Genomic DNA, 22,999 nt, shown 5'->3' on the forward strand with positions numbered 1-22,999 from the left:
AAAATTCCCATTCAGTTTTTATTAAAGCGTAACCATACTCTGAAGGTTGTACTTATTGCTAAAAAGAGCTGAAATAGGTTTTATCGTTTCCTGTATTCTTTTCGGCAAAGCACCCAAGCAAATTAACAGGATTTAAAATTAAGCTAAATTTGCATGTCTTTTCTTGCAACTCAATCGTGTCCAAGAAAAAAAAAAACTCAGCATTTAAATCACAAAGAAACTTGCCTAAACGAGTTTTTACAAGTCAGGATTTGGATTTGTTTTTAAGAAAGTGCTAGACTTTAATCTGAAATTACATGGTTAATCATCCCCAAAAAGCTACATTTCATCACTAAACTATCTAGAACAAAGGACAATCCAACACGTAGATAAAGCCCTATAAGAACTCTAACTGCATTTTTAAAAGCCCCTTTTTTTCCTTCAATTCTACGTCAATGGGCCTCATATTTCCAAAATGGTTCTGGTTAGGGCACATGTAAAAATTTGTCAGTATTTACTGAAGAAAGCCTTTATTAAGATTGTCTTACAAAATGGAGGTCTCTCGGAGAAAAATAGGCCTAAACACGTCTACAAAATGGGGCCAAACACACCCACTCTAAGAAACCATGGTTTGGGTCAGATTTTCCACCAAAAAAAAAAAAAAGATTCTGTAGGGCTCGACGAAGCGTCCCTGGAACTGGGGGTTAGTAGTGAAGGTTTCCTTAAGACCCGGGAGAGGGGGTGCTTCTACCCACTCTAGAGGTCGGCGGCAAGGGGTGATCCGAAAACCCAGGGTGAAGGAGCTAGAGCTGGGGGCGGAGGCCTTAGCGCCCCGCAGGTCCTTACTCAACAGCCAACCTGACCGCCCCACTACGCGAGACAGACTTGGGCTCTCCCAACCCCGGGCCAAGTCAACACCAAAAAAGCACCAGCTCTCCTTTCTGCTTCCAGGCCCTGCCTCGCCCCATTGGCAGCAGTTCCCGCCAATCCGCACGGTCACCGCCCCCAAGCCCGCCTGCCAAGCCCTGATTGGACGGGACGAGAGCCGGGGGTGGGGGGGGAAACCTCACGTTACCCACCTTGGGGGGCCCCCCTTACGCGACCGCACGCGCGCACCTCGGTGCTCACTCGGAGGCCTTCCCCACACCGGCCCCGGCCCCTCCCCCACCCCCAGGGATCTGGCAGCGACTTACCGTCCCGAGAGGTGCCCATGAGCTGGTCCAGCATCGCGCGCATCTGGGCCTGCGCCGACATGGCGGCGGAGCGGGCGGGCGGGGGTGGGGCGCTGACCGGGCCCTGGCGGGCGGGGGACTAGGGGAAGGGGTGGGGGAGGTGCAGCGCCTTCTCGGTGGCCGCCGCGGCCTCGAGGCCCTGCTAGTGGGGAGTCGGAGGGGGTCGCGGGGAAGAGTCCGGGCTGCGCTCCTCACGACGGCGTGGACGTGGAAGGTGGCAGCCCCCTCGAGAGCGAGCCCTCGCGCCCTCGCTCTCCGTCCGGTTCCTGAGACAGACGGGACAGCGGCTAAGCCGACTCTCGCCTTCCTCCCGACACCGACACCCGCCAGAAGCCGTCAACACCCCCCCCGAGCGAGCTCTGACGCCGCTCGCCACCGCCGTCGCCTCGACGGGAGCGCGCCCGCTACTCGCGCCGCGTCGTTTCCCGTGGGCTCGGCCAATCGCCAGCCAGCTGGCTCCGCCCCGCCCTTCTTCTCCCGCGAAGGGTCCCGCCTTAACGGCCGGCGAGCGCGCGCACGCCTGCCGGCCCCGCCCCGCGCCCAGATCTCGCGAGAATGTCGCTCTTTAGCCGACTCTAGAACCTAGGCGACCCCGGGCGCCAGAGCCTACGCTGCGGGCTGCTTGTCGCGCTGGCTGCCCAGCTCCAAATTAGCAAGTGCCAGGCCTAGAGCGAGTCGGAGTAAGTAGTTCGTCGGAAGTTCTCAAGGACGGTCCGATGCTGGCGGAGTCGCGAGCCCGTGAGAGGCCCCAGCCCGAGCCGAGAGCACCTAACCTCAGGCTTATGGTCACCTCCCCTCCAACTGTGTCCCAACTGGGACACGACAGGTCCAGGAAATAACGCGCGAAATGAGCACACTGGAAAGCAGGCAGCCCGACCCTTTCGCTACATTGAGGACAGCTGGAAGCTGCTAGTCTAAATTCTAACCTGTGCTAGTGAGCACTTGGGGCAGGCCAGTGTTGCAGAGCGGCGTGTCGGCGGCAGGGCTTGGGACACAGGATAGATAGCCTCGTGGGTGGGTTCTCGGCGGGCTGTCGTCCCGCACTCCGACACCTTGCTAACTACGACCTTCCCTGGATAATTGATTTCTCATCCTCACGATTGGTGGGTGTAACCGAATAACAGCCTCGTGAGGCCCAAGTGAGCCAACGAGAAATACCTAGGCCAGGGCTGTATACTGGTTTTCGAAACTGGTGCTTCTTTTAAGCTGAAATGTCGCTACTTTCTACGTAATGGGGAGGTTTTTGCTGTTTCGTTATAATTGCACATGGATTGGGGAATTAAAATTCCTAATTAGTCTAGTGCCAGATCGATAATAATATAATAATGGGAAATCAGTTACAAGGTAAATATAAGTACATACTGAATTAATGCAAATTGTAGTCATGGTATCTTAAGTAATCAACCATTCAGAGGACTGTTTTTGAGACAGGATGTCACTGTTGTGTGAAAAATTGTCCTCGTTAAATGAATGCTGAATGTTAGAATCCTGCCTGTGATGTCATTGTCTACCTACCATGGGGTGTGGCCCTCCCCAATATATAAAAGGACAGACCTACCTCACCACTCTCTTACCCCCTTACTCCTATCCCTCTACCTCTTTCTCTCTTACTCTGTCTCTCTCTCTCTGGGGTACCCCCCCCCCTTTTCTTCTCTCCCCGTGCTCATTTAATAAACCTCATATAAATCTGTTGCCTGACATCTTATTATTTTATTGTCTTATCTCTTAATATTAAACATAAAACTGGAGACACAGCATAGGATGGGAATAAGATATTTGTCAGCTCTGCCAAAGCTAGGCAGACTGACACAAAAGGCAAAATAAGTTTGCCAATTTGTCATGATACTCGGGGGTTTTTGTTTTGTTTTGTGCTTTTTGTTTTGTTTGTGTTTTAATTGCATGTCTCTCTACAGTTTTTGTTTTTGTTTTTCGAGACAGGGTTTCTCTGTGTAGCCTTGACTGTCCTGGACTCACTTTGTAGACCAGGCTGGCCTCGAACTCAAAGCGATCCGCCTGCCTCTGCCTCTCAAGTGCTGGGATTAAAGGCGTGCGCCACCACGACCGGCAATTGGCTGGATTCTTTAGGGACACAAAATCTTACCAAATTTTAACATTGCTCCCTCTCCAAATTCCTCACCCTTTGGTTCAACACACAAAACATTATCCAGTGAATGTCTTGGGACCCGAGATTATTCTCTCCTCTTCTGATGCGTGAGCCCAGTGGGGTTGCCAACCGCCTATACCATTTTAACCCTTGGATCAGCTGAGAAGGCCTGAAGCAGCAGCCAGCTGCGAAGCAGGGAATAGAGCGCCCTAGTGCCCCCTCCTTGTCTGTGACTCTGGAATGGGCTTTTTCTAACTGCAGCTCACCTGACAGTGGGCAGAATGACATTCTTAAACTGTGTAGCTCAAGCTGCCCTGAAGCCTGCCATCCTGCCTCAGCTACACTAGGGTTAGGCACGGACCACTCTAAATTCTAGACAATTCCAAACAGCTACGTAGAGATCCCTTTGAAAACTGTTGTACGAGAGCTGGAGAGAGCCTTTGAGGCTAAGAACGCTGCCCACCGAGGGCGCAAGCTCTTCAGTTCTCATCGCCCTCATGACAACAGCTCAGCACTGTCACTCCAGTGCAGAGGATCTGACGCTCTCTTCTCGCCTTTAAGAACACCCTCCACACATATGTACATACATAATACAGTGAGGTAAAACACTCATATACATATGGTTTTTAAAAGGAAATTAGCCAGGCGTGCTGGCGCACACCTTTAATCCCAACACTTGGGAGGCAGAAGCAGGCAGATCTCTGAGTTCGAGGCCAGCCTGGTCTACAAAGCAAGTCCAGGACAGCAAAGGCTACACAGAGAAACAATGTCTTGGGGAAAAAAAATTTAAGGAAATTAATGTAACTATTTACATTAAATTGTACAAATTAATTATGTTCTGGAGAGATGCACTATTATAGAACTATTTTGAGAAGCACGTTCTTAGAAAAGTATACTAAATGCTGAGTAATCGTGTTTGAATGTTAATGGTTTTTTGTGGGTTTTGTTAAACAGACAGGGCCTCACCATGTAACTGTGACTGGGCTAGACCAAGCTGGCCTATAACAAAGAGACCAGGTGTTTTGGTTTGTGGGGTTTAATTCAATTAAAAAACAAAAACATTTATTTTTTTGTGCAACATTGTGAGTATAGGGATTGGAAGACAACCTCCAGAGCTGATTCTCTGCTACCATGTTAATTTCAGGGGCCAGACTTAAGGTTGTCAGGCTTGGTGGCAGGTGTCTTTACCTGCTGAGCCATCTTACTGCCCCAAATTCAGTGACTTGAGCATGCTGAACATAACTTTGGAAGGGGGGGCTGAGACAGGGTTTCTCTGTGTAGCCTTGGCTGTCCTGGACTCCTTTTGTAGATCAGGCTGGCCTTGAACTCAGCAAACTGCCTGCCTCTGCCTCCCAACTGCTGTGATTAAAGGCATGCGCCACAACGCCCAGCCTTATTTATTATGTATACAATGCTTTGCCTGCATGTACAGCTGCAGACCAGAAGAGGGCACCAGATCTCATTATAGATTGTTGTGACCACCATTGGTTTCTGGGAATTGAACTCAGGACCTCTGGAAGAGCAGAGAGTGCTCTTAACCCCTGAGCCATCTCTCCAGCCCCTGAAGTTTTCTTCTGTTTAGGGTTCAGTCAACTGAGCCTACACCACTGCCTTGTTTGGTTTGAGGTGAGGAGTGTTGCTCTTTTGGTTTGGTTGGTTTACTGGTTAGTTTGAAATAGGATCTCACTGTGTATCCCCAGATGGCCTGGAACTCTCTCTGTAGACCAGGCTTCCCTCAAACTCAAAGAGATCCACCTGCCTCTGCCTCCCAGGTTCAATACTATGCCCACCTGGTTTTAGCTTTTGGAAAACACAGTGTCATATAATTCGGGCTGGCCTTAAACTTGCTATGTAGCTGAAGATAACCTTGAAATAGTCATCTTGTTGCCTTCTCTCAAATACTGAGAGATTACAGCTCAGCAGCACTGTTACTTTCAAGTTTCCCTGGAATACTGCCAGACGCACGTATTCTACTCTCTACAGCTGCTTTTGCCCTTTAACCAAGAGTTGTAAGGTTATATAACACTACTCTCTATGGCCTGCAAGAGTTATTCGGTTGGTTGATTGGTTGGTTGATTGGTTTTTCAAGACAGGGTCTCTCTGTGTTAGCCTTGGCTGTCCTGGACTTGCTCTGTAGACCAGGCTGGCCTCGAACTCACAGTGATCCACTTGCCTATGCCTACCAAGTCCTGGGATTAAAGGCATGCACCCCCATGCCCGGCTGTTTGTTTGCTTGCTTGCTTGCTTTTTGACATAGGGTTTCTCTCTGTCCTGGCTGTCCTTAAACTCCCTTGGTAAACCAGGCTGACCTTGAACTCAGAGACCCACCTGCCTCTGCCTCCCAAGTGCTGGGATTAAAGGAGTGTGCCACTGATGCCCGGCCTCGGTTATTTTTTTTTTTTAAAGAAATTTACTGTACATTGGGGAACAGGGTGAAAGTGGGAGGGAGGGAAGAATGGGAGGATACAAGTGATGGGATAACAATTGAGTTATAATCTGAGTAAATTAATTAAAAATTAAAATTAAAACAAAAAAGAAAGAAATTTACCTTACATACTTTATAGTTTGCTTTTGTTTTAGCCTGTTAGTAAATTCTTTTTTTTTTGCTCATCTGGAAAGAACTTTATGTTGTAGTATTATATAGTTTTTCATTCTACTACTTCCAAGAAGTTAGCTTTGTTTGTCCTCATTCCTTGATGTTAGCTACTTAAATTTTGGGGGTTTTAGATACAGATTTTCTTCATTCTGGTAGAAGCTCAGTGACAATTTTTCACTGAGAATTCATAAAATTAAAGAAGTATATATAGCCAACTTTGGTGACACATGCCTATAACCTTAGCACTTGAGAATAGCATGAAGATAAGAAATTCTAAGCCAGCTTTGCCTCATATAAGTCAGCCAGCCCAGGCTATATGAGAACGTGTCCTAACAAAAAAGAAATTACAGTTTGTGTGGTGGTGTCCTGAAATCCCAGCTATTTGGGAAATTGAGGCAATATGAACAAATATCCAGAGTGCTTGGGTGTCATACTGAGTTAAAGGCCAGCACCAACAAGTTTAACAAGGCCATGTTTTGAAAGCGGGCAAAGGGGCTCAGTGCGTACAAGTGGCTGTTGTGTAAGTCTAACAACCTGAGTTGAGTGTCCAGAACCAAGGCTGGAAGGAGAAGGAACTGACCTCCACATCTGTGTGCCCACACACGCAAATACAACTAAGAAAGGGACAGACGCTGTTTCAACGAAGGGGCTGAAGAGATGGCTCAGCAGTTAAGAGCACTGGCTGCTCTTCCAGGGGTCCTGAGTTCAATTCCCAGCAACCACATGGTGAGCCACAACCACCTATACTGTGATCTGGTGCCCTCTTCTTCTAGCCTGCAGGGGTACAAGCAGGCAGAGCACTGTATACGTAATAAATAAATAAATAAATAAATCTTAAAAAAAAAAAAAAGGATGTGGCTCAGTGGTAGAGTACCTGTTTAGTTAGTGGATTCAGTCCCCAGTACCACAAAAAATACAGGGAAAAACAAAACGTACTTTAAAAAAACAGATTAACCCAAATTAACTTGCTTATAGTTAAGTAAACATCTGGTTCCTATTACATGTTTTTATTTGTAATTCAAATTAACATTAAAGTCATTACTCAATGCTTTAGAGCAGAAATACCGTCAGTTCTAGTAAAAATAAATAGGCATTAATATCTGAAGTCTGTGCAGGGGATAACTAGTAAGAACGAAACCTAAAGAACGAACCAGGCATGATGGTTCAAGCCTGTAATCCCAGTAACAAAGACGCTGAGGCAGGAGCATTGACTCAGGTTTGAGTCCAACCTGGCCTATATGAGACCAGTCCCAACCAAAAAAGAAGGGACAATGCCTTAGAATGGTTGTTATTCAGTTTACAATTCTAATGAGTGGAGTTAACTGGGCGATGAATTCAATAGTACCAACTGAATACATGCTACGTGAGTAGAAAGTGCTTTGAAGAATACAAAGAGGAATGAGACATGGCCTCGGGTTGAAGTTATGTCTAGTTCCTTGTGGGGGTGGGGACACCCCGCACATACATAAGAGAGAGAAGCACAGCACAAGTGAAATGAAGAGTTGGTGGTTTATAGAAAATAATTGTATTTATGGAATTGAGGACATTCAAAGTGAAAGGATCATTTAGGATGCTTTATTAGTTCAATCAAAAGATTGTCAGCAGTGCTTGCTTCTGCGGCACATACACTAAAACTGGAACACACTGCACAAAGAGCATGTGAAAATGTGTCTGTTTTTGTTTTTCTAGAGGTTTTCCTATGTAGCCTTACCTGTCCTGTCCTTTGTAGACCAAGCTAGCCTCAAACTCACAGAGGTCCAGCTGCCTCTGCCTCCCTGAGGGCTAGAATTACAGGCATGTGCCATTTCTCCCAGCTTTGTTCATATTTTTTAATCAGGTAAAATTATACTCTTTTGTAGTATATATTTTTACATTTGCTTTGTTGTTTTTTTATTTATGCAGTTTATTTGTTAAGTATAGTTACATGTGATATTCCTGCAGGGATATTACATTTTTCTGGAAGAATTATTCTTTTTTTATTATAATTTACTCAGATTGCATCTCGATTGTATCTTCCTGTTCTTAATCTCCCATATTTTTACACTTTTGAATCAAGCAAAATATTTTTTAAAGATTTATTTATTTATTATGTATACAATGTTGTGTCTGCATGAACACCTGCCTGCAGGCCAGAGGAGGGCACTAAATCTTATGTTATTACATATACAGCGCTCTGCCTGCCTGCACACCTGCAGGCCAGAGGAGGGCATCAGATCATATTATAGATAGTTGTGAGCCACCATGTGGTTGCTGGGAATTGAAATCAGGACCTTAAACAGGGTTTCTCAGTGTAGCCCTAGCTGTTCTAGACTCACTTTGTAACCCAGGCTGGCCTCGAACTCAGAGATCGGCCTGGCTCTGCCTCCTGAGTGCTGAGATTACAGGCGTGCGCCACCACATCCTGCCATATACTTTTATGAGAGACAGACACACTGGACCAGCAAGTAGGCCAGCACTTGGAACAGAGGACTAAGTCCCTGGATCACACTGAAAGGATAGAGCTGACTCCCGAAAACTATCCTCTGACCTCCACCTGCACAATGGCACACAAATATATTCATTCACATATATCATACAATAAGAAAGTAAAATTTTTAGAAAGATACCCACCCATATATTTAATTGTCTGTCTAGGCATACAAAATATATAGAAAGATACAAGTAAACTTAGTAATGGTTACCAATAGTAATGGAAATGTGAGACAATACAAAGAACAAATATGGGTATTATATTTATGGCATTAGAATAAGTCAACAGGCTTATATTACTTATTTTTATATTTTAAAATATTTACGTTAAGTGAGGCCTGGTGGCACATGCCTGCAATCCCAGCACTCAAGGAGACAGAGACAGGTGGATCGCTGTGAATTTGAGGTCACCCTGGTCTACAAAGAGTCCAGGACAGCCAACGCTACACAGAGAAACTCTCTCCAAAACCAAAAATAAACTATGTTAAGAGCCCAGCATGGTAGTGCTTTAATTTGAGCACTATGGAGGCAGAGGCAGGCAGGTCTCTGTGAGCTCAAGGCCAGTTCCAGGACAGTCAGACTACATAGTAAGACCCTATCTCAAAAAACCAAAAATTTATGTTTTAAGGAGCTGGAGAGATGGCTCAGAGGTTAAGAGCACTGTCTGTTCTTCCAAAAGTCCTGAGTTCAGTTCCCAGCAATCCCAAGCACTCAACCATCTATCGTGAGATCTGGTGCCCTCTTCCATGTTATATAATAATAAATAAACCATTTTTTAAAATGTCTTAATTTTATGTAGGGGGAGGTGCACTGAGTGTAGCTTCCTATAGAGAGTGCGCAGAGGGGTTGTGCCCCTTGAAATTAGAGTTACAGAAGGTGTCTGTCTGGCAGCTACCTGACAGGTGCTGGGAACCAAACGCAGATCCTCTACAGCAGCAGGACACACTCCTGACCACTAAGCCTGTCTCTCCTTTTATTTCCAAAAACAAAACAAAACAAAAGACACCTAAGTTATACAGTTAGACCAAGCACAGCAGGGACTAGGGGCAGGCTCACTGGGAAAAGTGTGCACACATAAGGGCCTGAGTTTGGATCCCTGGCACCCACAGCCATAGTCATGGCATGGTTCTAACCCCAGCTGGGAGCAGAGGCAGATAGTCAGTCACTTGCTAGTCAGTCACTGAACTCAAAAGCTCCAAGAACAGTGAGAGACATTGTCTCAAAAAATAAGGCAGAGAAGCACTTGAGGAAGAGATCCCTTTGTCAACCTCCACATAGACCTTCATGTGTAAAAAAGCACGCACACACACACACACACACACGTGCACATGCGTCAATGAACCCAATGCAAAAAGTTCAGCAAATGCACTTGCAGACATTTCCAATTTTTTTGTTTGTTTGTTTTTTGAGACAGGGTTTCTCTGTACATTTCCAATTTTAATTCCCTAGCCAATCAGTCAACAAAAAAATAAAGAAAAATCCGGGCGTGGTGGCGCACACCTTTAATCCCAGCACTTAGGAGGCAAAGGCAGGTGGATTGCTGTGAGTTCAAGGCCAACCTGGTCTACAAAGCGAGTCCAAGACAGCCAAGGCTAACACAGAGGTGACCCTGTCTCAAAAAAACAAAAAGAAAAAAACAAACAAACAAACAAACACAAAAAAACTACACTTTAAACATCTTTAATGATAAATACACACTGGTAAAAACGGTTAAGTTCTTGAATGAAGGAACATGTGAGGACTCTGCATCATGGCTCCCAGCCTTTCCCTCCAGGCTGACGAGGTAACTGGAGGCCCACCAAACCAGCAGACTCCTCCACCGAACGCTCACCCTTCCCATGGAATTCCTGATGGAGGGCCACATGTTGCCGGATGCTACGCAAGAGGCAGAGATAGGTGGCAGCTTGGAAGTGAAGCTCATGTTGGGCTCTGCACAACTTCTCACTGGTGACCTAAGAAAGTAATTGGCAGAGTCAGAATCTCTGTCAACACCCTAGTGTACCCACATGCCCACAGAGGAAAAGTTAATACGTACGTGTTCTCTACAAAGTAAACAATACAAATATGCATAGGTCTCTATTTAATACCTTCTTAGGAGCTCCGTATAATTGGGAAAGCTTTGTTGTTTTGTCACGTAAAGAATGCATGCTTTTCCTCCCTTAAAATAAATTAAGACTGCTTTGTATTCTATAGCTTGAACATGCTATAAATCTTTTGTATGTGACAGGGTGCATTGAAGAAAGCACTGAAATGACCGCTCCACGGTATGGGTTGGTTGGTTGGTTTTTAATTTATTTATGATGTATACAATGTTCAGCCTACACATACATCTCTAGGCCAGAAGAGGGCACCAGATCTCATTATAGATGGCTGTGAGCCACCATGTGGTTGCTGGGATTGAACTCAGGCCCTCTGGAAGAGCAGACAGTGCTCTTAACCTCTGAGCCATCTCTCCAGCGCGTGCGCGCGCGCACACACACACACACACGTTTTTATTGTGACTAAGAGACTATATCCAGAAGGCATCTGGAACAGTCTAGAACAGAGAAGGGGGAAATAGCAGATTGGACATGGCCAGGGCCATGAGAGAGCAAGAGAGAGCGGATCTTAAGGAGAATGAGTAGCTGAGGGGAAGGAACTGAGTGAGCTGGAACAGGCCTGGAAGTTGGGGTCAGGTAAAGAGGAGGGGAGCAGCTTTGAAATATTTAACAAGTACTTGTGAATAGGGCCGGGAGAGCAGGGAGGCTAGCACACTTTGCTGTGCAACCACAGATACAGTTCATTGTAGAGCCAAGTCCCTTGTTCCAAAGCAAGGGAAACGACTCCTTTGTGGGTAGAAAACCTGCTTTACAAGTTCCTGAGGAGTACTGGCTTTTGTATAACCTCCAGACATCCTCCCACATCCAGCTTCAGCTCATTCCTGGATATATAGATTTCCTGAGACCTAACACCTTTCTCCAAAAGACCTAACTCCAAAATCAGAAACCTATTTTATCTAAAAAAAAAAAAAAGAATGGCTCTAGACCTGGAGCAGTGGTGCACACCTTTAATCCCAGCACTGAGGAGGTAGAGGCAGGATCTCTGTGAATTCAAGGCCAGGGTAGTTTACAAAATGAGTCTAGGACAGCCAGGGCTCTGTTACACAAAGAGACCCTGTCTACAAACAAACAAACAAACAAACAAACAAACAAACAAAAGGCTTTGTACTCAGAAGTAACAATATGAAGATAATAGATGGATATATATGAAATAAGTATGTTTTCATATTATTTAAACTTGTTTTTACAATTTAACCATCTGCAAAGTCTGGAGCTTGATGACTTTAAGAACCTATGGCTGGCTGGGTATTGGTGGTGCACACCTTTAATCCTAGCAATTGGGAGGCAGAGGCAGGAGGATCTCTGTGAGTTCAAGGCCAGCCTAGTCTACAAAGCAAGTCCAGGGCAGCCAAGGCTACACAGACCCCACTATATGGTCTCGAAAAACCAAGGGGGCAAAGGCTATAAAGTCCATATCCGTGTCCAGGGTGACTCCTAATTATGGTTGTTCTCAGCTTCAGTTTTAGCACTCTGTCCTTAACTACTTTGGGGTTCCACGGTTGTGAGAAAGAACAGGAACATCAAGAATTGAACATAGATTAGTCCCTGGGCACCACTGCATACTTAATTCCTTTCTCAGTCTGAATATCCAAGGTTAAAATCTGAAAACTAGAGCATGTAATACTTGATGTACTTACTAGTGCAGTGCTAGGACGCAGACCCAGGACAAGCAGTACGGTGCCTCTTTACCATACCAAAAAGGACCTGGCCGCGTTCCTTCCGGCATCCCTCAGCCCCTCCCTAAACTTCCTCTCCCCCAGAGACTCTGCACTCTATAATCCACACATTTTGTTTATCTTTCTCTCTCTCTCTCTGAAACACCCTCAACCCCCCCCACCCCCACCTCGAGCTTTTCTGTTTCCCTGTCTGCACAGTGACTTCTCTGACCGCCTGTGAGATGCCCTGAATAAACCTGCCTTATATACTTTGTTGGTTTTGTTTTGTTTTTGAGTACCACAAAAATGTACACGACACAACTCTACATCACAATCAAACAGGCTCTTTGGGGAGGGATGTGGGCACCTCTGCTGCACAGACATTGTTTACACTCTTTCCAAGGCTTCTAACGCGACGATGCTGCTTTCCCGTACGACCACCATCCCGATGTTGTTCTATTGCCCACTGGCTGCCATCTCCACACACTCTTCAATCACAGTGATAAATTTCTTCAGTTCAGGAGGGTAGGCCTTGCTCACAGTGACGCCTCAGTGGGCTTGGCATGGCGGTGAAGGGGGAGCAGCCTCACAAACAGCTTGCCTGTTTGTTTGTTTGTTTGTTTGTTTGTTCCAACACAGTGTCTCTCTGTGTAGCCTTGGCTGTCCTAGACTTGCTTTGTAGACCAGGCTGGCCTCAAACTCACAGCGATCCGCCTGCCTCTGCCTCCCGAGTGCTGGGATTAAAGGCGTGCGCCTCCATGCCCGCTGTTCCAGTACATTGTTTTTCAAGACAAGATTTCTCTGTCTAGCCCTGGCTGTCCTGGAACCCTTTTGCGATCTTCCTGCCTCTGCCTCTGCCTCCCTAAGTGCTAGGATTACAGGCCCACACCACCACACCCCTGAAATGGGATTACTTAAATTTTCTTTTTTCCCCAGCCCTGGAGATGGAGCCCAGGTCTCAGGCATGCTACACAAGTACTGTCCCGCTGCCTTTTACAATTAGCCTTGGCATTTTGGGAGTTTGATTTTGTTGTTTTGTCTGTTTGGGGTTTTTTTGTTTTTGTTTTGTTTTGGGTGGGTTTCTTGAGACAAGGAAGCTCTGGCTGGCTAATAACTTTCTTTATAGACAAGGCTGGCCTTGAACTCACATATCTGCCTGGCTGTGCTTCAGGGATGAAATGTGTGGGACATCCTGGCTGGCCCAGTCCTGACCTTTTGAACATGAATTTATGGTGTTTCCTGAGGTATTTCTTTTGTTACAGTTTTTTCAAGATAGGGTTTCGCTGTGGAACTCTAGCTGTCCTGGGATTCAACTCTAGCCAGGCTGGCCTCCCACATGCTGGGAGTAAAGGCAGGGCCACTGCACACACAGCGTTTTAACAATCTCAAAACCACTACAAAGTCCCCTTCAGGGGCACTAATGTCACCTCTGTAAGGGACAACGGCAGGCGTATATACCTTATCTTCCCCCCCACAGCATGGCTAACAACTATTTGAAACTGTAGGTTTTGCCTTTGAATTATGCATTTTCTTATTTTTCCTCCATTCACGTGTAAATTCCGGATCCTACCAGATTTTCCTAACCACCTCTTCTTCATACCACTGTCCACTGGTTCCATACCCTTGATGCTTATTTATGCTAAGCATGGTCTTGCTTCACGGCTCTTCAGGTAGACTGTAGCCTCTTAAAAGATGCGGCCCACGTACATCTTTGTTTTTCAGAGACAGGTTCTCTCTGTGTAACAGTCCTAGCTGTCCTGGAACTCATCTGTAGACCAGGATGGCCTTGAACTCAAAGATCCACCTTCCTCTGAGTGCTGGGATTAAAGGTGTGTTCCACCTCCTGGCACATCTTATTCTTGATATTTGGCCCAAATTTGTAGCACACACTCCCTAACGTCATGACTTTTTTTTTTTTTTAATATTTTATTAATTTATTCAGATTACAACTCAATTGTTATCCCATCACTTGTATCCTCCCATTCCTCCCTCCTGCTTTCACCCTATTCCCCTCCCCTATGTCTATGACCGAGGGGGACCTCCTCCCCACCTATATAGTCACAGGCTATCAAGTCTCATCTTGGTAGCCTGCTTATTCTTTCTTTGAGTGCCATCAGACCTCTCCACCAAGGGGAGGTGGTCAAATATCGGGCACCAGAGTCCATGTCAGAGTCAGTCCCCAGTCTCCACATAACTGTGGAGAATGTCTTGTCCATTGGGTAGATCAGAGTAGGGGTTGGATGTTTACTATTGTATTGTCCTTGGTTAGTGCAATAGTTTGAGCAGACCCCCCTGGGCCCACCCATCACGATGTTCTTCTTACAGGTTTCTAGGACCCTCTGGGTCCTTCTATTTCCCCATCTCCTATATTTCTCTCACCTAGAGTCTCAGTAGGATGTCCTCACATCTATCCCAATCTCCTGGTAAGTGAAGACTTTCGTGGGACATGCCCAATTATAAATGAGTATATACCAACATTATGACTTTTTAAAAGCTAAGTGAATTTTAGTTCTATGGTTTTGTGTTGCTCAAATTCAGCAGTTAAGATGATTGCTTGCCAGGCACTGTGGCCCACAATTGTAGTAATCCCAGTACTCAGGAGGCAGAGGCAGGCTGATCTCCGTGAGTTCGAGGCCAGCCTGGTCAACAAAGAGACTCCAGGACAGCCAAGGCTACACAGAGAAACCCTGTCTCGAAGGAAGAAAAAGGTTGTTCAAGGACATTAGGTTTCCTTCCCCTAAACTGAAGCAGAACTGTGCAGGTAACTATCCCTGAGCCTTAGCTGCCCCACTTACATTTGATCTTGTCCAAAAGGCAGAGAATTGATCACCACTCCATTTGGAAAATTACCCATCTTTCATTGCCTTCTGACTGAGAGGGTATGGACTCTGGATTTTACAACAGTACCTCCCAAGGCCAGCTAGCATCCTGTATGTTTATATTCCTTACAGCAGTAAAACATATCCTGCTTTACAGCAAGCTAATCATGTAAAGAACAAAACACAGTACTTACTCTGAGAACTCTCGAATATTCCCCCACTAAACTGCCTTTTAAAATTGATTTTGTCTTTAATCTCAGCGCTCAGGCTCAGGAGACAGAGGCAATCAGATGTGAGTTCAAGGTCAATCCAGTCTACATAGCAAATTCCAGGTAAGCCAGAGTAACAGTGAAGTTCTGTATACTCACCCCACACACACACACCCCACCCCACCTCCCATGACACAAAAACTTTGCTTCCTACAAACACTTTAAAGTGGAAAGGGTGCCCTTTAAACGTGACGACCCCTAGGGCCAACTGCACACAACTCCCGCCCCTTAACTAATTCCACACCCTGGGTACCAGACAAACCAATGAAATCGTCAGAGACAGCTCCACCCTGGTGGGTGGCAGAGACGAAGTCTCTAGGAAGGTGCACCCCACGCAGCTCCTGGGTCAGTAGAGGATTTGAGACCACAGGTTAGCCCAGGGCCTGAACTAGATGATGAAAAAAGCAGACACGTTTGCCCCGAGACCCCCGCGACCCCCGTGCCGAGGCCGCCCCCTCATCTTCCCTGCCTGGAGCCCGCTGGACGCGGCTTCCGTACCCGATGTGCCCGGAAAGCCTTAACCAGGTACCGGTAGGCTGCTGTGTCGCGATATGGTCGCCCGGTGGCTGCGTTTAGGTAGCGCAGCTCCCGCAGAAGGCCTCGCAGAGTGCGCGCCGGGGACCCCAAGGCCGCCATTTTCCTGTCCTTGGCGAGCCTGGTCCCTAACAGCGTAGGGCGCCCTGGCCTTCCACCCTCCGCGGCGAGATGCGCGCTGGGACGGCCCGCTCCGCCCCACAGCGCCGCCTGCCGACCGCCCTGGGGACTCTGCCAAGCGGCGCCCTAGGGAGTTAGAAGAAAAGCAAGGGAAGGTCCTTTTCTAGGGTCCTTCCGGCGGCGTCACTTTGGACTTCCATTAGCTATAGCCGCTGAGTCTCAGCGAAAACGTGGCTGGCAGGAGAGAGTGTGGATCTGACAAAGGTCACGCTAAAAAGATCTAACCATTTTCTACTAGGGATGCCGACCTCCAAACTTTATTATACCCGCAGCCTAGGGGAAGAAAATGGACTCGGCAAACTGCAGCCCCTCAACTAGTAAAGCCTCACATCAATTTCTCTAGTTTTAAGACAAAATGGCAGGGCGTTGTGGTGCACGAGTCTCATGCCAGCACTTGGGAGACAAAGACGGGCAGGAGGATCTCTGTGAGTTCAAAATCAGTCTGGTCTACATTTTTTGTTCCTAAGATTGCAAGCGCTATGTTGAGAGATCCTGTGCCAAAATAGATATACAAAGACAATGATGATCATCTAATTGTCAAAAAATGTGCAAAAAGCAGATTCCACCCCAGATGGGACTCGAACCCACAATCCCTGGCTTAGGAGGCCAATGCCTTATCCATTAGGCCACTGGGGCTTCTGGCGGTGAGGCGCTGAAACACCATAATCAACCCATTTCCTGTTTTATACGTCATCACTTTTTCTTTTTAATCCTATCGCGAAGACCCAAATCTATTGTCAGTGTGGAATAAATGCCTGCTGGGAAATGTAGTTTAGATACCAAGAACCACAGTTTACCCTGCAGACTGTAGATGCAACGAAAGTAGAACCGGCTGCCGTGTTTGCTTACGTGTTGTGGCTAAGCGAATTAGCTCTGCGCCTGCGCAGAAGTGGGCCTGCGGGGATTCAGAGCCAATCGGGCTGAAAAAAACTGGCCTGTTCTTCGTGACTCGCTCTGATTCCACTGAGATTTTTCATGGCAAAAGCCAAACCCCTTCCAACTGGGCTACTTTCAGGCCTTCAGGGTTTGCCTTTGCTCTTCCCGGTCGTTAGGTGGCGTTTGTGTACTGCTCAGTTTCTGCTTCATGTTTCAGTGCCAGGGCCATTTACGCAGCCATTGGCGTGTTAGAATGGTTGTTTCGAGTGGGCTATAGATATAGGACGGCGAGAAGCTGGTAGTTGTTACGGTAGAAATGAGTTAGGAATAATTTAGAGTTAGGTTTGTATACCTTGGACAAAACCACTTTTTTTCGGGGCGAGGGTGCAGGGGCCGGGGCGTTAAGTTCGGTGTGGCCCTGAGGACCTGGAGCTCACTCTGAAGACTGGCATTGAACTCAGGGTTCCGCCTCTCGCGTGCCCTCCATTTTCTAGGAGGTAGTTCAGCCTGTTTAAGTTGCCATAGCAGACCCTGCTGTACAGGCTTCCTTTATCTTAACCTGTGTCTAGCGTCCAGCGCCCGGCACTCCTCGTTACTCTCTGTCGTGTTAGCCGAGCTAGCCTCTTTCTCCAACCCCAACAGCCCACACGTTGTCTTAGCATTCCTACTTACCCTCGGGGCCTTTTCACGTGCTAAGTGTGTGTCGGAAGCTGCTCCAGGTCCTCCTTCTGCTTTATATGGCAAGGCTAAAGTTACTTTTGTCATGCCTGGTGGCGCCCTGGGGAGGTTGAGGCAGGAGGATCTCTGTGAGTTGGAAGCAGTCCTGGCCCGTATAGTTCCAGGACAGCCTGCATGAGACCCTGTCTCAAGTAGCATTTTTGTTGGGTTGTCTTTGCTCTTTTAAGACAAGGTTTCTCTGGATAGCCCTGGCTGTCCTGCATTCACTCTGGAGACCAGGCTGGCCTCAGATCTGCCTGCCTCTGCCTCCGAGTGCTGGGATTACAGGTGTGCACCACGATTACTTTAAAAAAAAAAAAAAAAAAAAAAAAAAAGTATTCCCTTCTGTTAGAACGCAAGCGCAACTGTGTGTCTCTCTTTCCAAGCGGCGGCTTTTGTGTACAGGCCCAAACTGACTCTAAGCTATCAGGAGCTACCAGTGACACACTGCAGGACAGATACACATTAACTAAACGGATTCTTCCTCACGGTCACACTTTACTTCTTTAGAATGTAGGATTCACCCCCCCACACACACACACACACCAGCCCCCTCTCAACCAGGAGAAGCAGCCTACTTACAAGCATGGATTCTTTCTTTCTTTTATGTGCATTGGTGTTTTAACTGCACGTATGCATGTGTGAGGGTGTTGGATGCCCTGGAACTGGAGTTACAGACAGTTGTGAGCTGTTATGAGGGAACTGGGAATTGAACACGTGTCTTCTGGAGGAGCTCTTAACCGCTGAGCCATCTCTCCAGCCCCACAACCATGGATTCACCTTTTCCTCTGAAACCTATAAAAAGGGATAACCCCCCCCCCAAAAAAAAGGGCCAGGCATGGTGGGGCACACCGCTAATCCCAGCACTCGAGAGGCAGAGGCAGGCAGATCGCTGTGAGTTCGAGGCCAGCCTGGTCTACAGAGTGAGTCCAGGACAGCCAGGGCTACACAGAGAGACCCTGCCTTGAAAAAAAAAAAAAAAAAAAACCCAAAAAGGGATTACCCACACTGACATTTGGGCCTGAACTGCCTTGGGTTCTCTGCCATGTCTGCGGATTTGTGGCATTAATAATTTAAACAAATGTCTTACTCAAAAGAACAGTCTACCCCAGTGTCTCCCTGAACCCCAAACCAGAAAGTGTTCATCTTTCCTGGCTCCCTTTATTTACCACACTTAATCCTATTGTAGCTGTCTGTTTTGGTCTTTCATTTGGGAGACTTGTCCTCCCCGAAAACCCTGTACCTAAGAGAAATACATGCTCTGACATGACATTTTAGGTTGAGGCATCTGTAGGTGATTGACATGGAAGGGGCTTCACACTCAGAGCTTGTGGCAGCTGGGAGCAGAGGCCAGAGAGCAGGGAGCTGCTGGAGGTGGGGCTTGATCTCAGAGCCCTCCACTTCACCTCTGAGCAAGGAGGCGCCCAGGAACAAAACACAAACCTCCCAGCTAGACCAAGATGGACGTGAAAAAGCTCCCAGAGAATCCGGAGCGGGAACAGGCTGTATTCCACAGCAGATCAAGCCTATCTATTGGAACCAACCATGGCAATGGTGCTGTAGTAACTGGAAACCAGTGGAAACTTTTGGATAAACTGTCCTGTGTCACCTTTCTGACAGATAAGTACCTCCCCCCCCCTCAACCCCCACCGATGTGGTAGGAAGCAGAGCCACGTACCTAATTGGGAAGTTTTTGTGGGCTCACTGTTTTGCCTTTCTCCTTCCAGGTTTGATAACTCTTTTCTGCTTAGTCCCTTTTTATATCACATTTGCATATATATTATATGTGTACATTTATATTTTAGATACACACACACACATAATATATATGTAAGTCAGGGTGTGTGAAGTCTGGACAGAGATTCTTGAGCTCACTCATAGCAGGCAGGACAAAGAAGAAAAGGAAGACTGCCTTCCAGACTTGCCAGAGACAGAAATCAAAGAGTTTAGTCAGACTCCCAGTATTCCAGCCTCCAAGAGGCAACCATGGCTGCTGGCAGAGGCTCACTCGTTCCCACTGCTGCTTCCTGCCTTTTGTTTGTTTGTTTGTTTTTTCTTTTTTGAGACAGGGTTTCTCTGTGTAATAGCCCTGGTTGTCCTGGAACTCTCTATATAGACTGGCCTCAAACTCACAGAGATCCCCCTGCCTCTGCCTCTCGAGTGCTGGCATTAAAGGCGTGCAGCGCCACGCCGGGGCTTCCTGCCTTTTAAGACCCGCCGCTTCTGAGACCTGTGACTCCAGGCTTTGAGGCTGTGGGATCTGTAGTATTCTCAAAGCTGCTCCGCTCTAGGCTAACGTACTTTTGCTACAAGAGTTCAGCCCTCACTGATGCATTCCAGTTAGCAACCCTGAGTGCCTGAGTGGCCACCTGGTGTTCCATCGGGCTGGAGAGATGGCTCAGAGGTTAAGAGTGCTGCCTGTTCTTCCAAAGGTCCTGAGTTCAATTTCCAGCAACCACATGATGGCTCACAACCATCTACAATGAAATCTGCTGCCCTCTTCTGACCTGCAGGTGTTACATGCAGATAGAACACTGTATACTAAATAAATAAATCTTAAAAAAAAAAAAAAGTCCTCCTTGTTTGTTCACTCCCTGGTTTTGTTTTTTGTTTTTTGTTTTTTTCCAATTTCATCATGGAGAGAGCAAGAAAAGAATCTAGTGGGAGCAAGAGAACCAACCCTGACATCTCAAAGGAACTTGCATCATTTGGCCCCAGTGTCATATTAATGATACATCGATGAATAAAGAAGCTGGAGAGATGGCTCAGGGGTTGAGAGCACAGCTGCTCTTCCAGAGGATCTGGGTTCAATTCCCACACCCACTTGTTTCATGCCTTCTTATGGCCTATGTGGGTACTAGGCACAGACATATGTGCAGACAAAACACACAAACACATAAAATAATAATTGTTTTCTTTTAAAGAAGCCTTCATGAGCCTGGACAAGGCCCAGCATCCCAGAAGCTCAGCGTGTTTATTATGTACAATTGAACAGGGAGGGGGGTTAGCACATACAGATAGACAAGGAGGCAGGGCTGTTATGTTTTATACAGACCAAGGAGACAGGCTTAGCTGATCCTGGTAGGGACAGTGCTGCTCCGCAAGACCAGCTCCAGGAACAGGGCAGAGAAGAGAGGTGGATCCGTGGGAGGGAGGATTGAGCAGGCGGTTAAAGAAGGAGGAAAAGGAAATCCTTGAGACTCAGGCATATGTGGTACAAGCTGAAGGTCTTTTGTTTGTTTGTTTTTGGTTTTTCAAGACAGGGTCTCTCTATGCAGCCTTGGCTGTCTTGGATTTGTAGACTAGGCTGGCCTCGAACACACAGCAATCCGCCTGCCTCTGCCTCTCGAGTGCTGAGATTAAAGGTGTGTGCCACCATGCTCAGCCTCAAGTTGAAGGTCTTAAAGCCCGGGAGAACTTTTCTTCTGGCTCTCTGTCTCCATCTCTGTCTCACTGTCTGTCTGACTCCTTGTTCCTTGCTTGCTGTTTTTCTATCTAACTTCTTGCTTGCTGTTGCCCATCTTTTTACTTTTCTTGCTGTTCCCCATCTCACTCTAGCTTACTCTCTCGTGTCTGCTATTTGCTTGCTGCTTTCCTTGGGCCAAGTCCGGTATTTTATTGAAATGAGGTTCAATCTTTTTCATTATTGAAATGAAGTTCAATTCTTTTTCATTATAGATGACACCATGATTTTTTTTTCCATCTTTTACAATCACTGGGGAATAAAAAAATCAACAGAGTAACAAATAAGTACAAAAAGTTCTGTAACTTTCAACAAAGCAAACAAAGATTAATCAAGTTTCAAGCAATGGTCAGCATGACTTGATTGCTATCTTTTAAACAATACACAGGAAAGTTTAATCATAAATTTCCCCAGGCTAAAGCCAATGTGTTTACAAGATTGTCATAGCAACATACCTTGAGCTAATATTCTCTGAAGAAAAAACTTGACTTACTCCCAGTCCCAACCCAACAGGTATGTTATGTAAGCCTAGGCTAACTGCCAGGGAGTCCTTTATTGTAAAATCTCTGTAAAGTATGACTTTCCAAGCCCACCTTCTATTGCTCTCGAAGCAGATTCTAAGGAAACTTTTACAGCTGACAGTATCTAGCCAGGTACTGTTTTGTCAAGGTCTTAACTTTCTTTCATGCAGTTTCTGCTTGAATGCTCACAGTCAGAGCAAAAAACTCTAACATTGTCTCAAGCCTTTGACCAGATGCCCTCTTTCAACACTCTCTGTGGGAAAAAGTTTTCTCTGTATGATTTTCCTTAGAGCTGAGAAATAAAGAGAAAAAACAATTTTAGGAGAAATAGCAGATTTCTAAACAACATTACACCTGGACCATACATAATATTTAGGGGCAGTGGTGATCAGTGGAAGTCTCTGGAACTTTGCCAAGCAAAGCCTCTATGGCATGTCCTCATGTCTGCGACAGAGCAGTCCCTGTAGGGGAGAAAAACTTTACAGGACATTTTTGCACACACTGTCAACATCCACACGTGCACCAATGGAAGGCACCAATGTCTCAACAGCAGACATTACTCAAGGCTTCAGTCACCCAAGGCTTCTTCTTCCTCTCACAGGTAGGGCCTTACTATGTGGTGGCAGTGGGCGACGAAGAGCAATGGCAATAGACTGTGCTGTTCTGACTCTGTGGCCTTCCTGGCCAATAACTAGCAGGGAGGTATCCCACATACGGTCCTGACATTTTCATTATTAACCCACATCTTCCTAGGGAATCACTGTCCTCCCATTCAGGGTATCTGAAGCACAGTAACTTAAACTGTAAAGTATTCTGTCTTCCTTACATGGCTCTCACCCCACCCTGTAGCCAGCAAGGTTAAGTCTCTGTGAATCAAAGGATATTCCAAAGACATGCATGGGGTACCAGGAGACTTCAAGGGTTTGCTCTCAAGAGTAGTGTAAAGAGGGGTCTAGAGAGATGGCTCAGTGGTTAAGAACACTTCCAGAGGTCCTGAGTTCAATTCCCAGCAACCACATGGTGCTTGATAGCCATCTATAACGAGATCAGGTGCCCTCTTCTGGCATGCAGGCACACATACAGGTAGGACACTGTATATATAATAAATAACTCTTTAAAAAAAAAGAGTACAAAGAATGTACTTCTTGTTTTTGTTATTAACGCAAGCAAACATGAGGTGATGTTTTACACTTAGCTTAAGCAAGTACAAATAGGAAGGAATACCCCTGGTGGTATATCTTATCCAATGCCTTTGCCTTTCTCACAGAGGTAATGTGGGCATACCAGGGCATCCCCTTCTTGTCCTTGCTTTCAAGTGCATTCACTTATCAAAGTTTGTGTAATTCCTTCTGGCAGGTCAGCCTGTGGAATGAACATTCTGCACTCTGCCCATAGTTCACTGTAAGCTCACAGCTCTCTTGACGTGATGGCCAGAAGTGCTTGTTCTAGGTTATTAGGGCAACTAAAATATCAATATGGACTTCAT

At 46.4% G+C, this 22,999-nt stretch overlaps 2 protein-coding genes and 1 non-coding gene across 9 annotated transcripts in view; all 3 read right to left on the reverse strand.

Annotated features, from left to right (window-relative positions):
- Window positions 1-1,251, reverse strand: part of Luc7l2 (LUC7 like 2, pre-mRNA splicing factor) — a 53,221-nt gene extending 51,970 nt beyond the window's left edge. For 3 of the 7 annotated variants that reach the window (XM_051151701.1, XM_051151698.1, XM_051151706.1), the window contains exon 1: window positions 1,173-1,251. In XM_051151701.1, the coding sequence (XP_051007658.1) occupies window positions 1,173-1,233 (61 nt within the window). In that variant the 5' untranslated portion in view covers window positions 1,234-1,251. The remainder of the gene's footprint in view (window positions 1-1,172) is intronic. The other 4 variants (XM_051151703.1, XM_051151700.1, XM_051151693.1 and 1 more) reach the window with 2 other exon arrangements.
- Window positions 1,252-10,044: 8,793 nt separating this feature from the next.
- On the reverse strand, window positions 10,045-15,946 carry Fmc1 (formation of mitochondrial complex V assembly factor 1 homolog). The gene is made up of 2 exons (XM_051151707.1): window positions 15,721-15,946; window positions 10,045-10,332 (listed from the first exon to the last, which is right to left on the reverse strand). Exons 1-2 carry the CDS (start codon window positions 15,856-15,858, stop codon window positions 10,129-10,131), a joined length of 342 nt encoding a protein of 113 aa, XP_051007664.1. The 5' UTR covers window positions 15,859-15,946; the 3' UTR covers window positions 10,045-10,128.
- Window positions 15,947-16,499: 553 nt separating this feature from the next.
- Trnar-ccu (transfer RNA arginine (anticodon CCU)) lies at window positions 16,500-16,572 on the reverse strand. Its single transcript has one exon. It is a non-coding gene; the product is annotated as a tRNA-Arg (tRNA).
- Between the last annotated feature and the right edge of the window lie 6,427 nt (window positions 16,573-22,999).

The sequence above is a fragment of the Acomys russatus genome, chromosome 10 (genome assembly GCF_903995435.1).
Source record: "Acomys russatus chromosome 10, mAcoRus1.1, whole genome shotgun sequence".
Taxonomy (NCBI): domain Eukaryota; kingdom Metazoa; phylum Chordata; class Mammalia; order Rodentia; family Muridae; genus Acomys; species Acomys russatus.

What these genes read in the sequence shown, in the direction of transcription:
- Fmc1 (XM_051151707.1), bottom strand. Translation starts at nt 15,858, where the DNA reads ATGGCGGCCTTGGGGTCCCCGGCGCGCACTCTGCGAGGCCTTCTGCGG. An exon ending in AGGCTTTCCGGGCACATCGG is followed by an intron (nt 10,333 to 15,720) that starts GTACGGAAGCCG and finishes TTACTTTCTTAG; the next exon opens with GTCACCAGTGAGAAGTTGTG.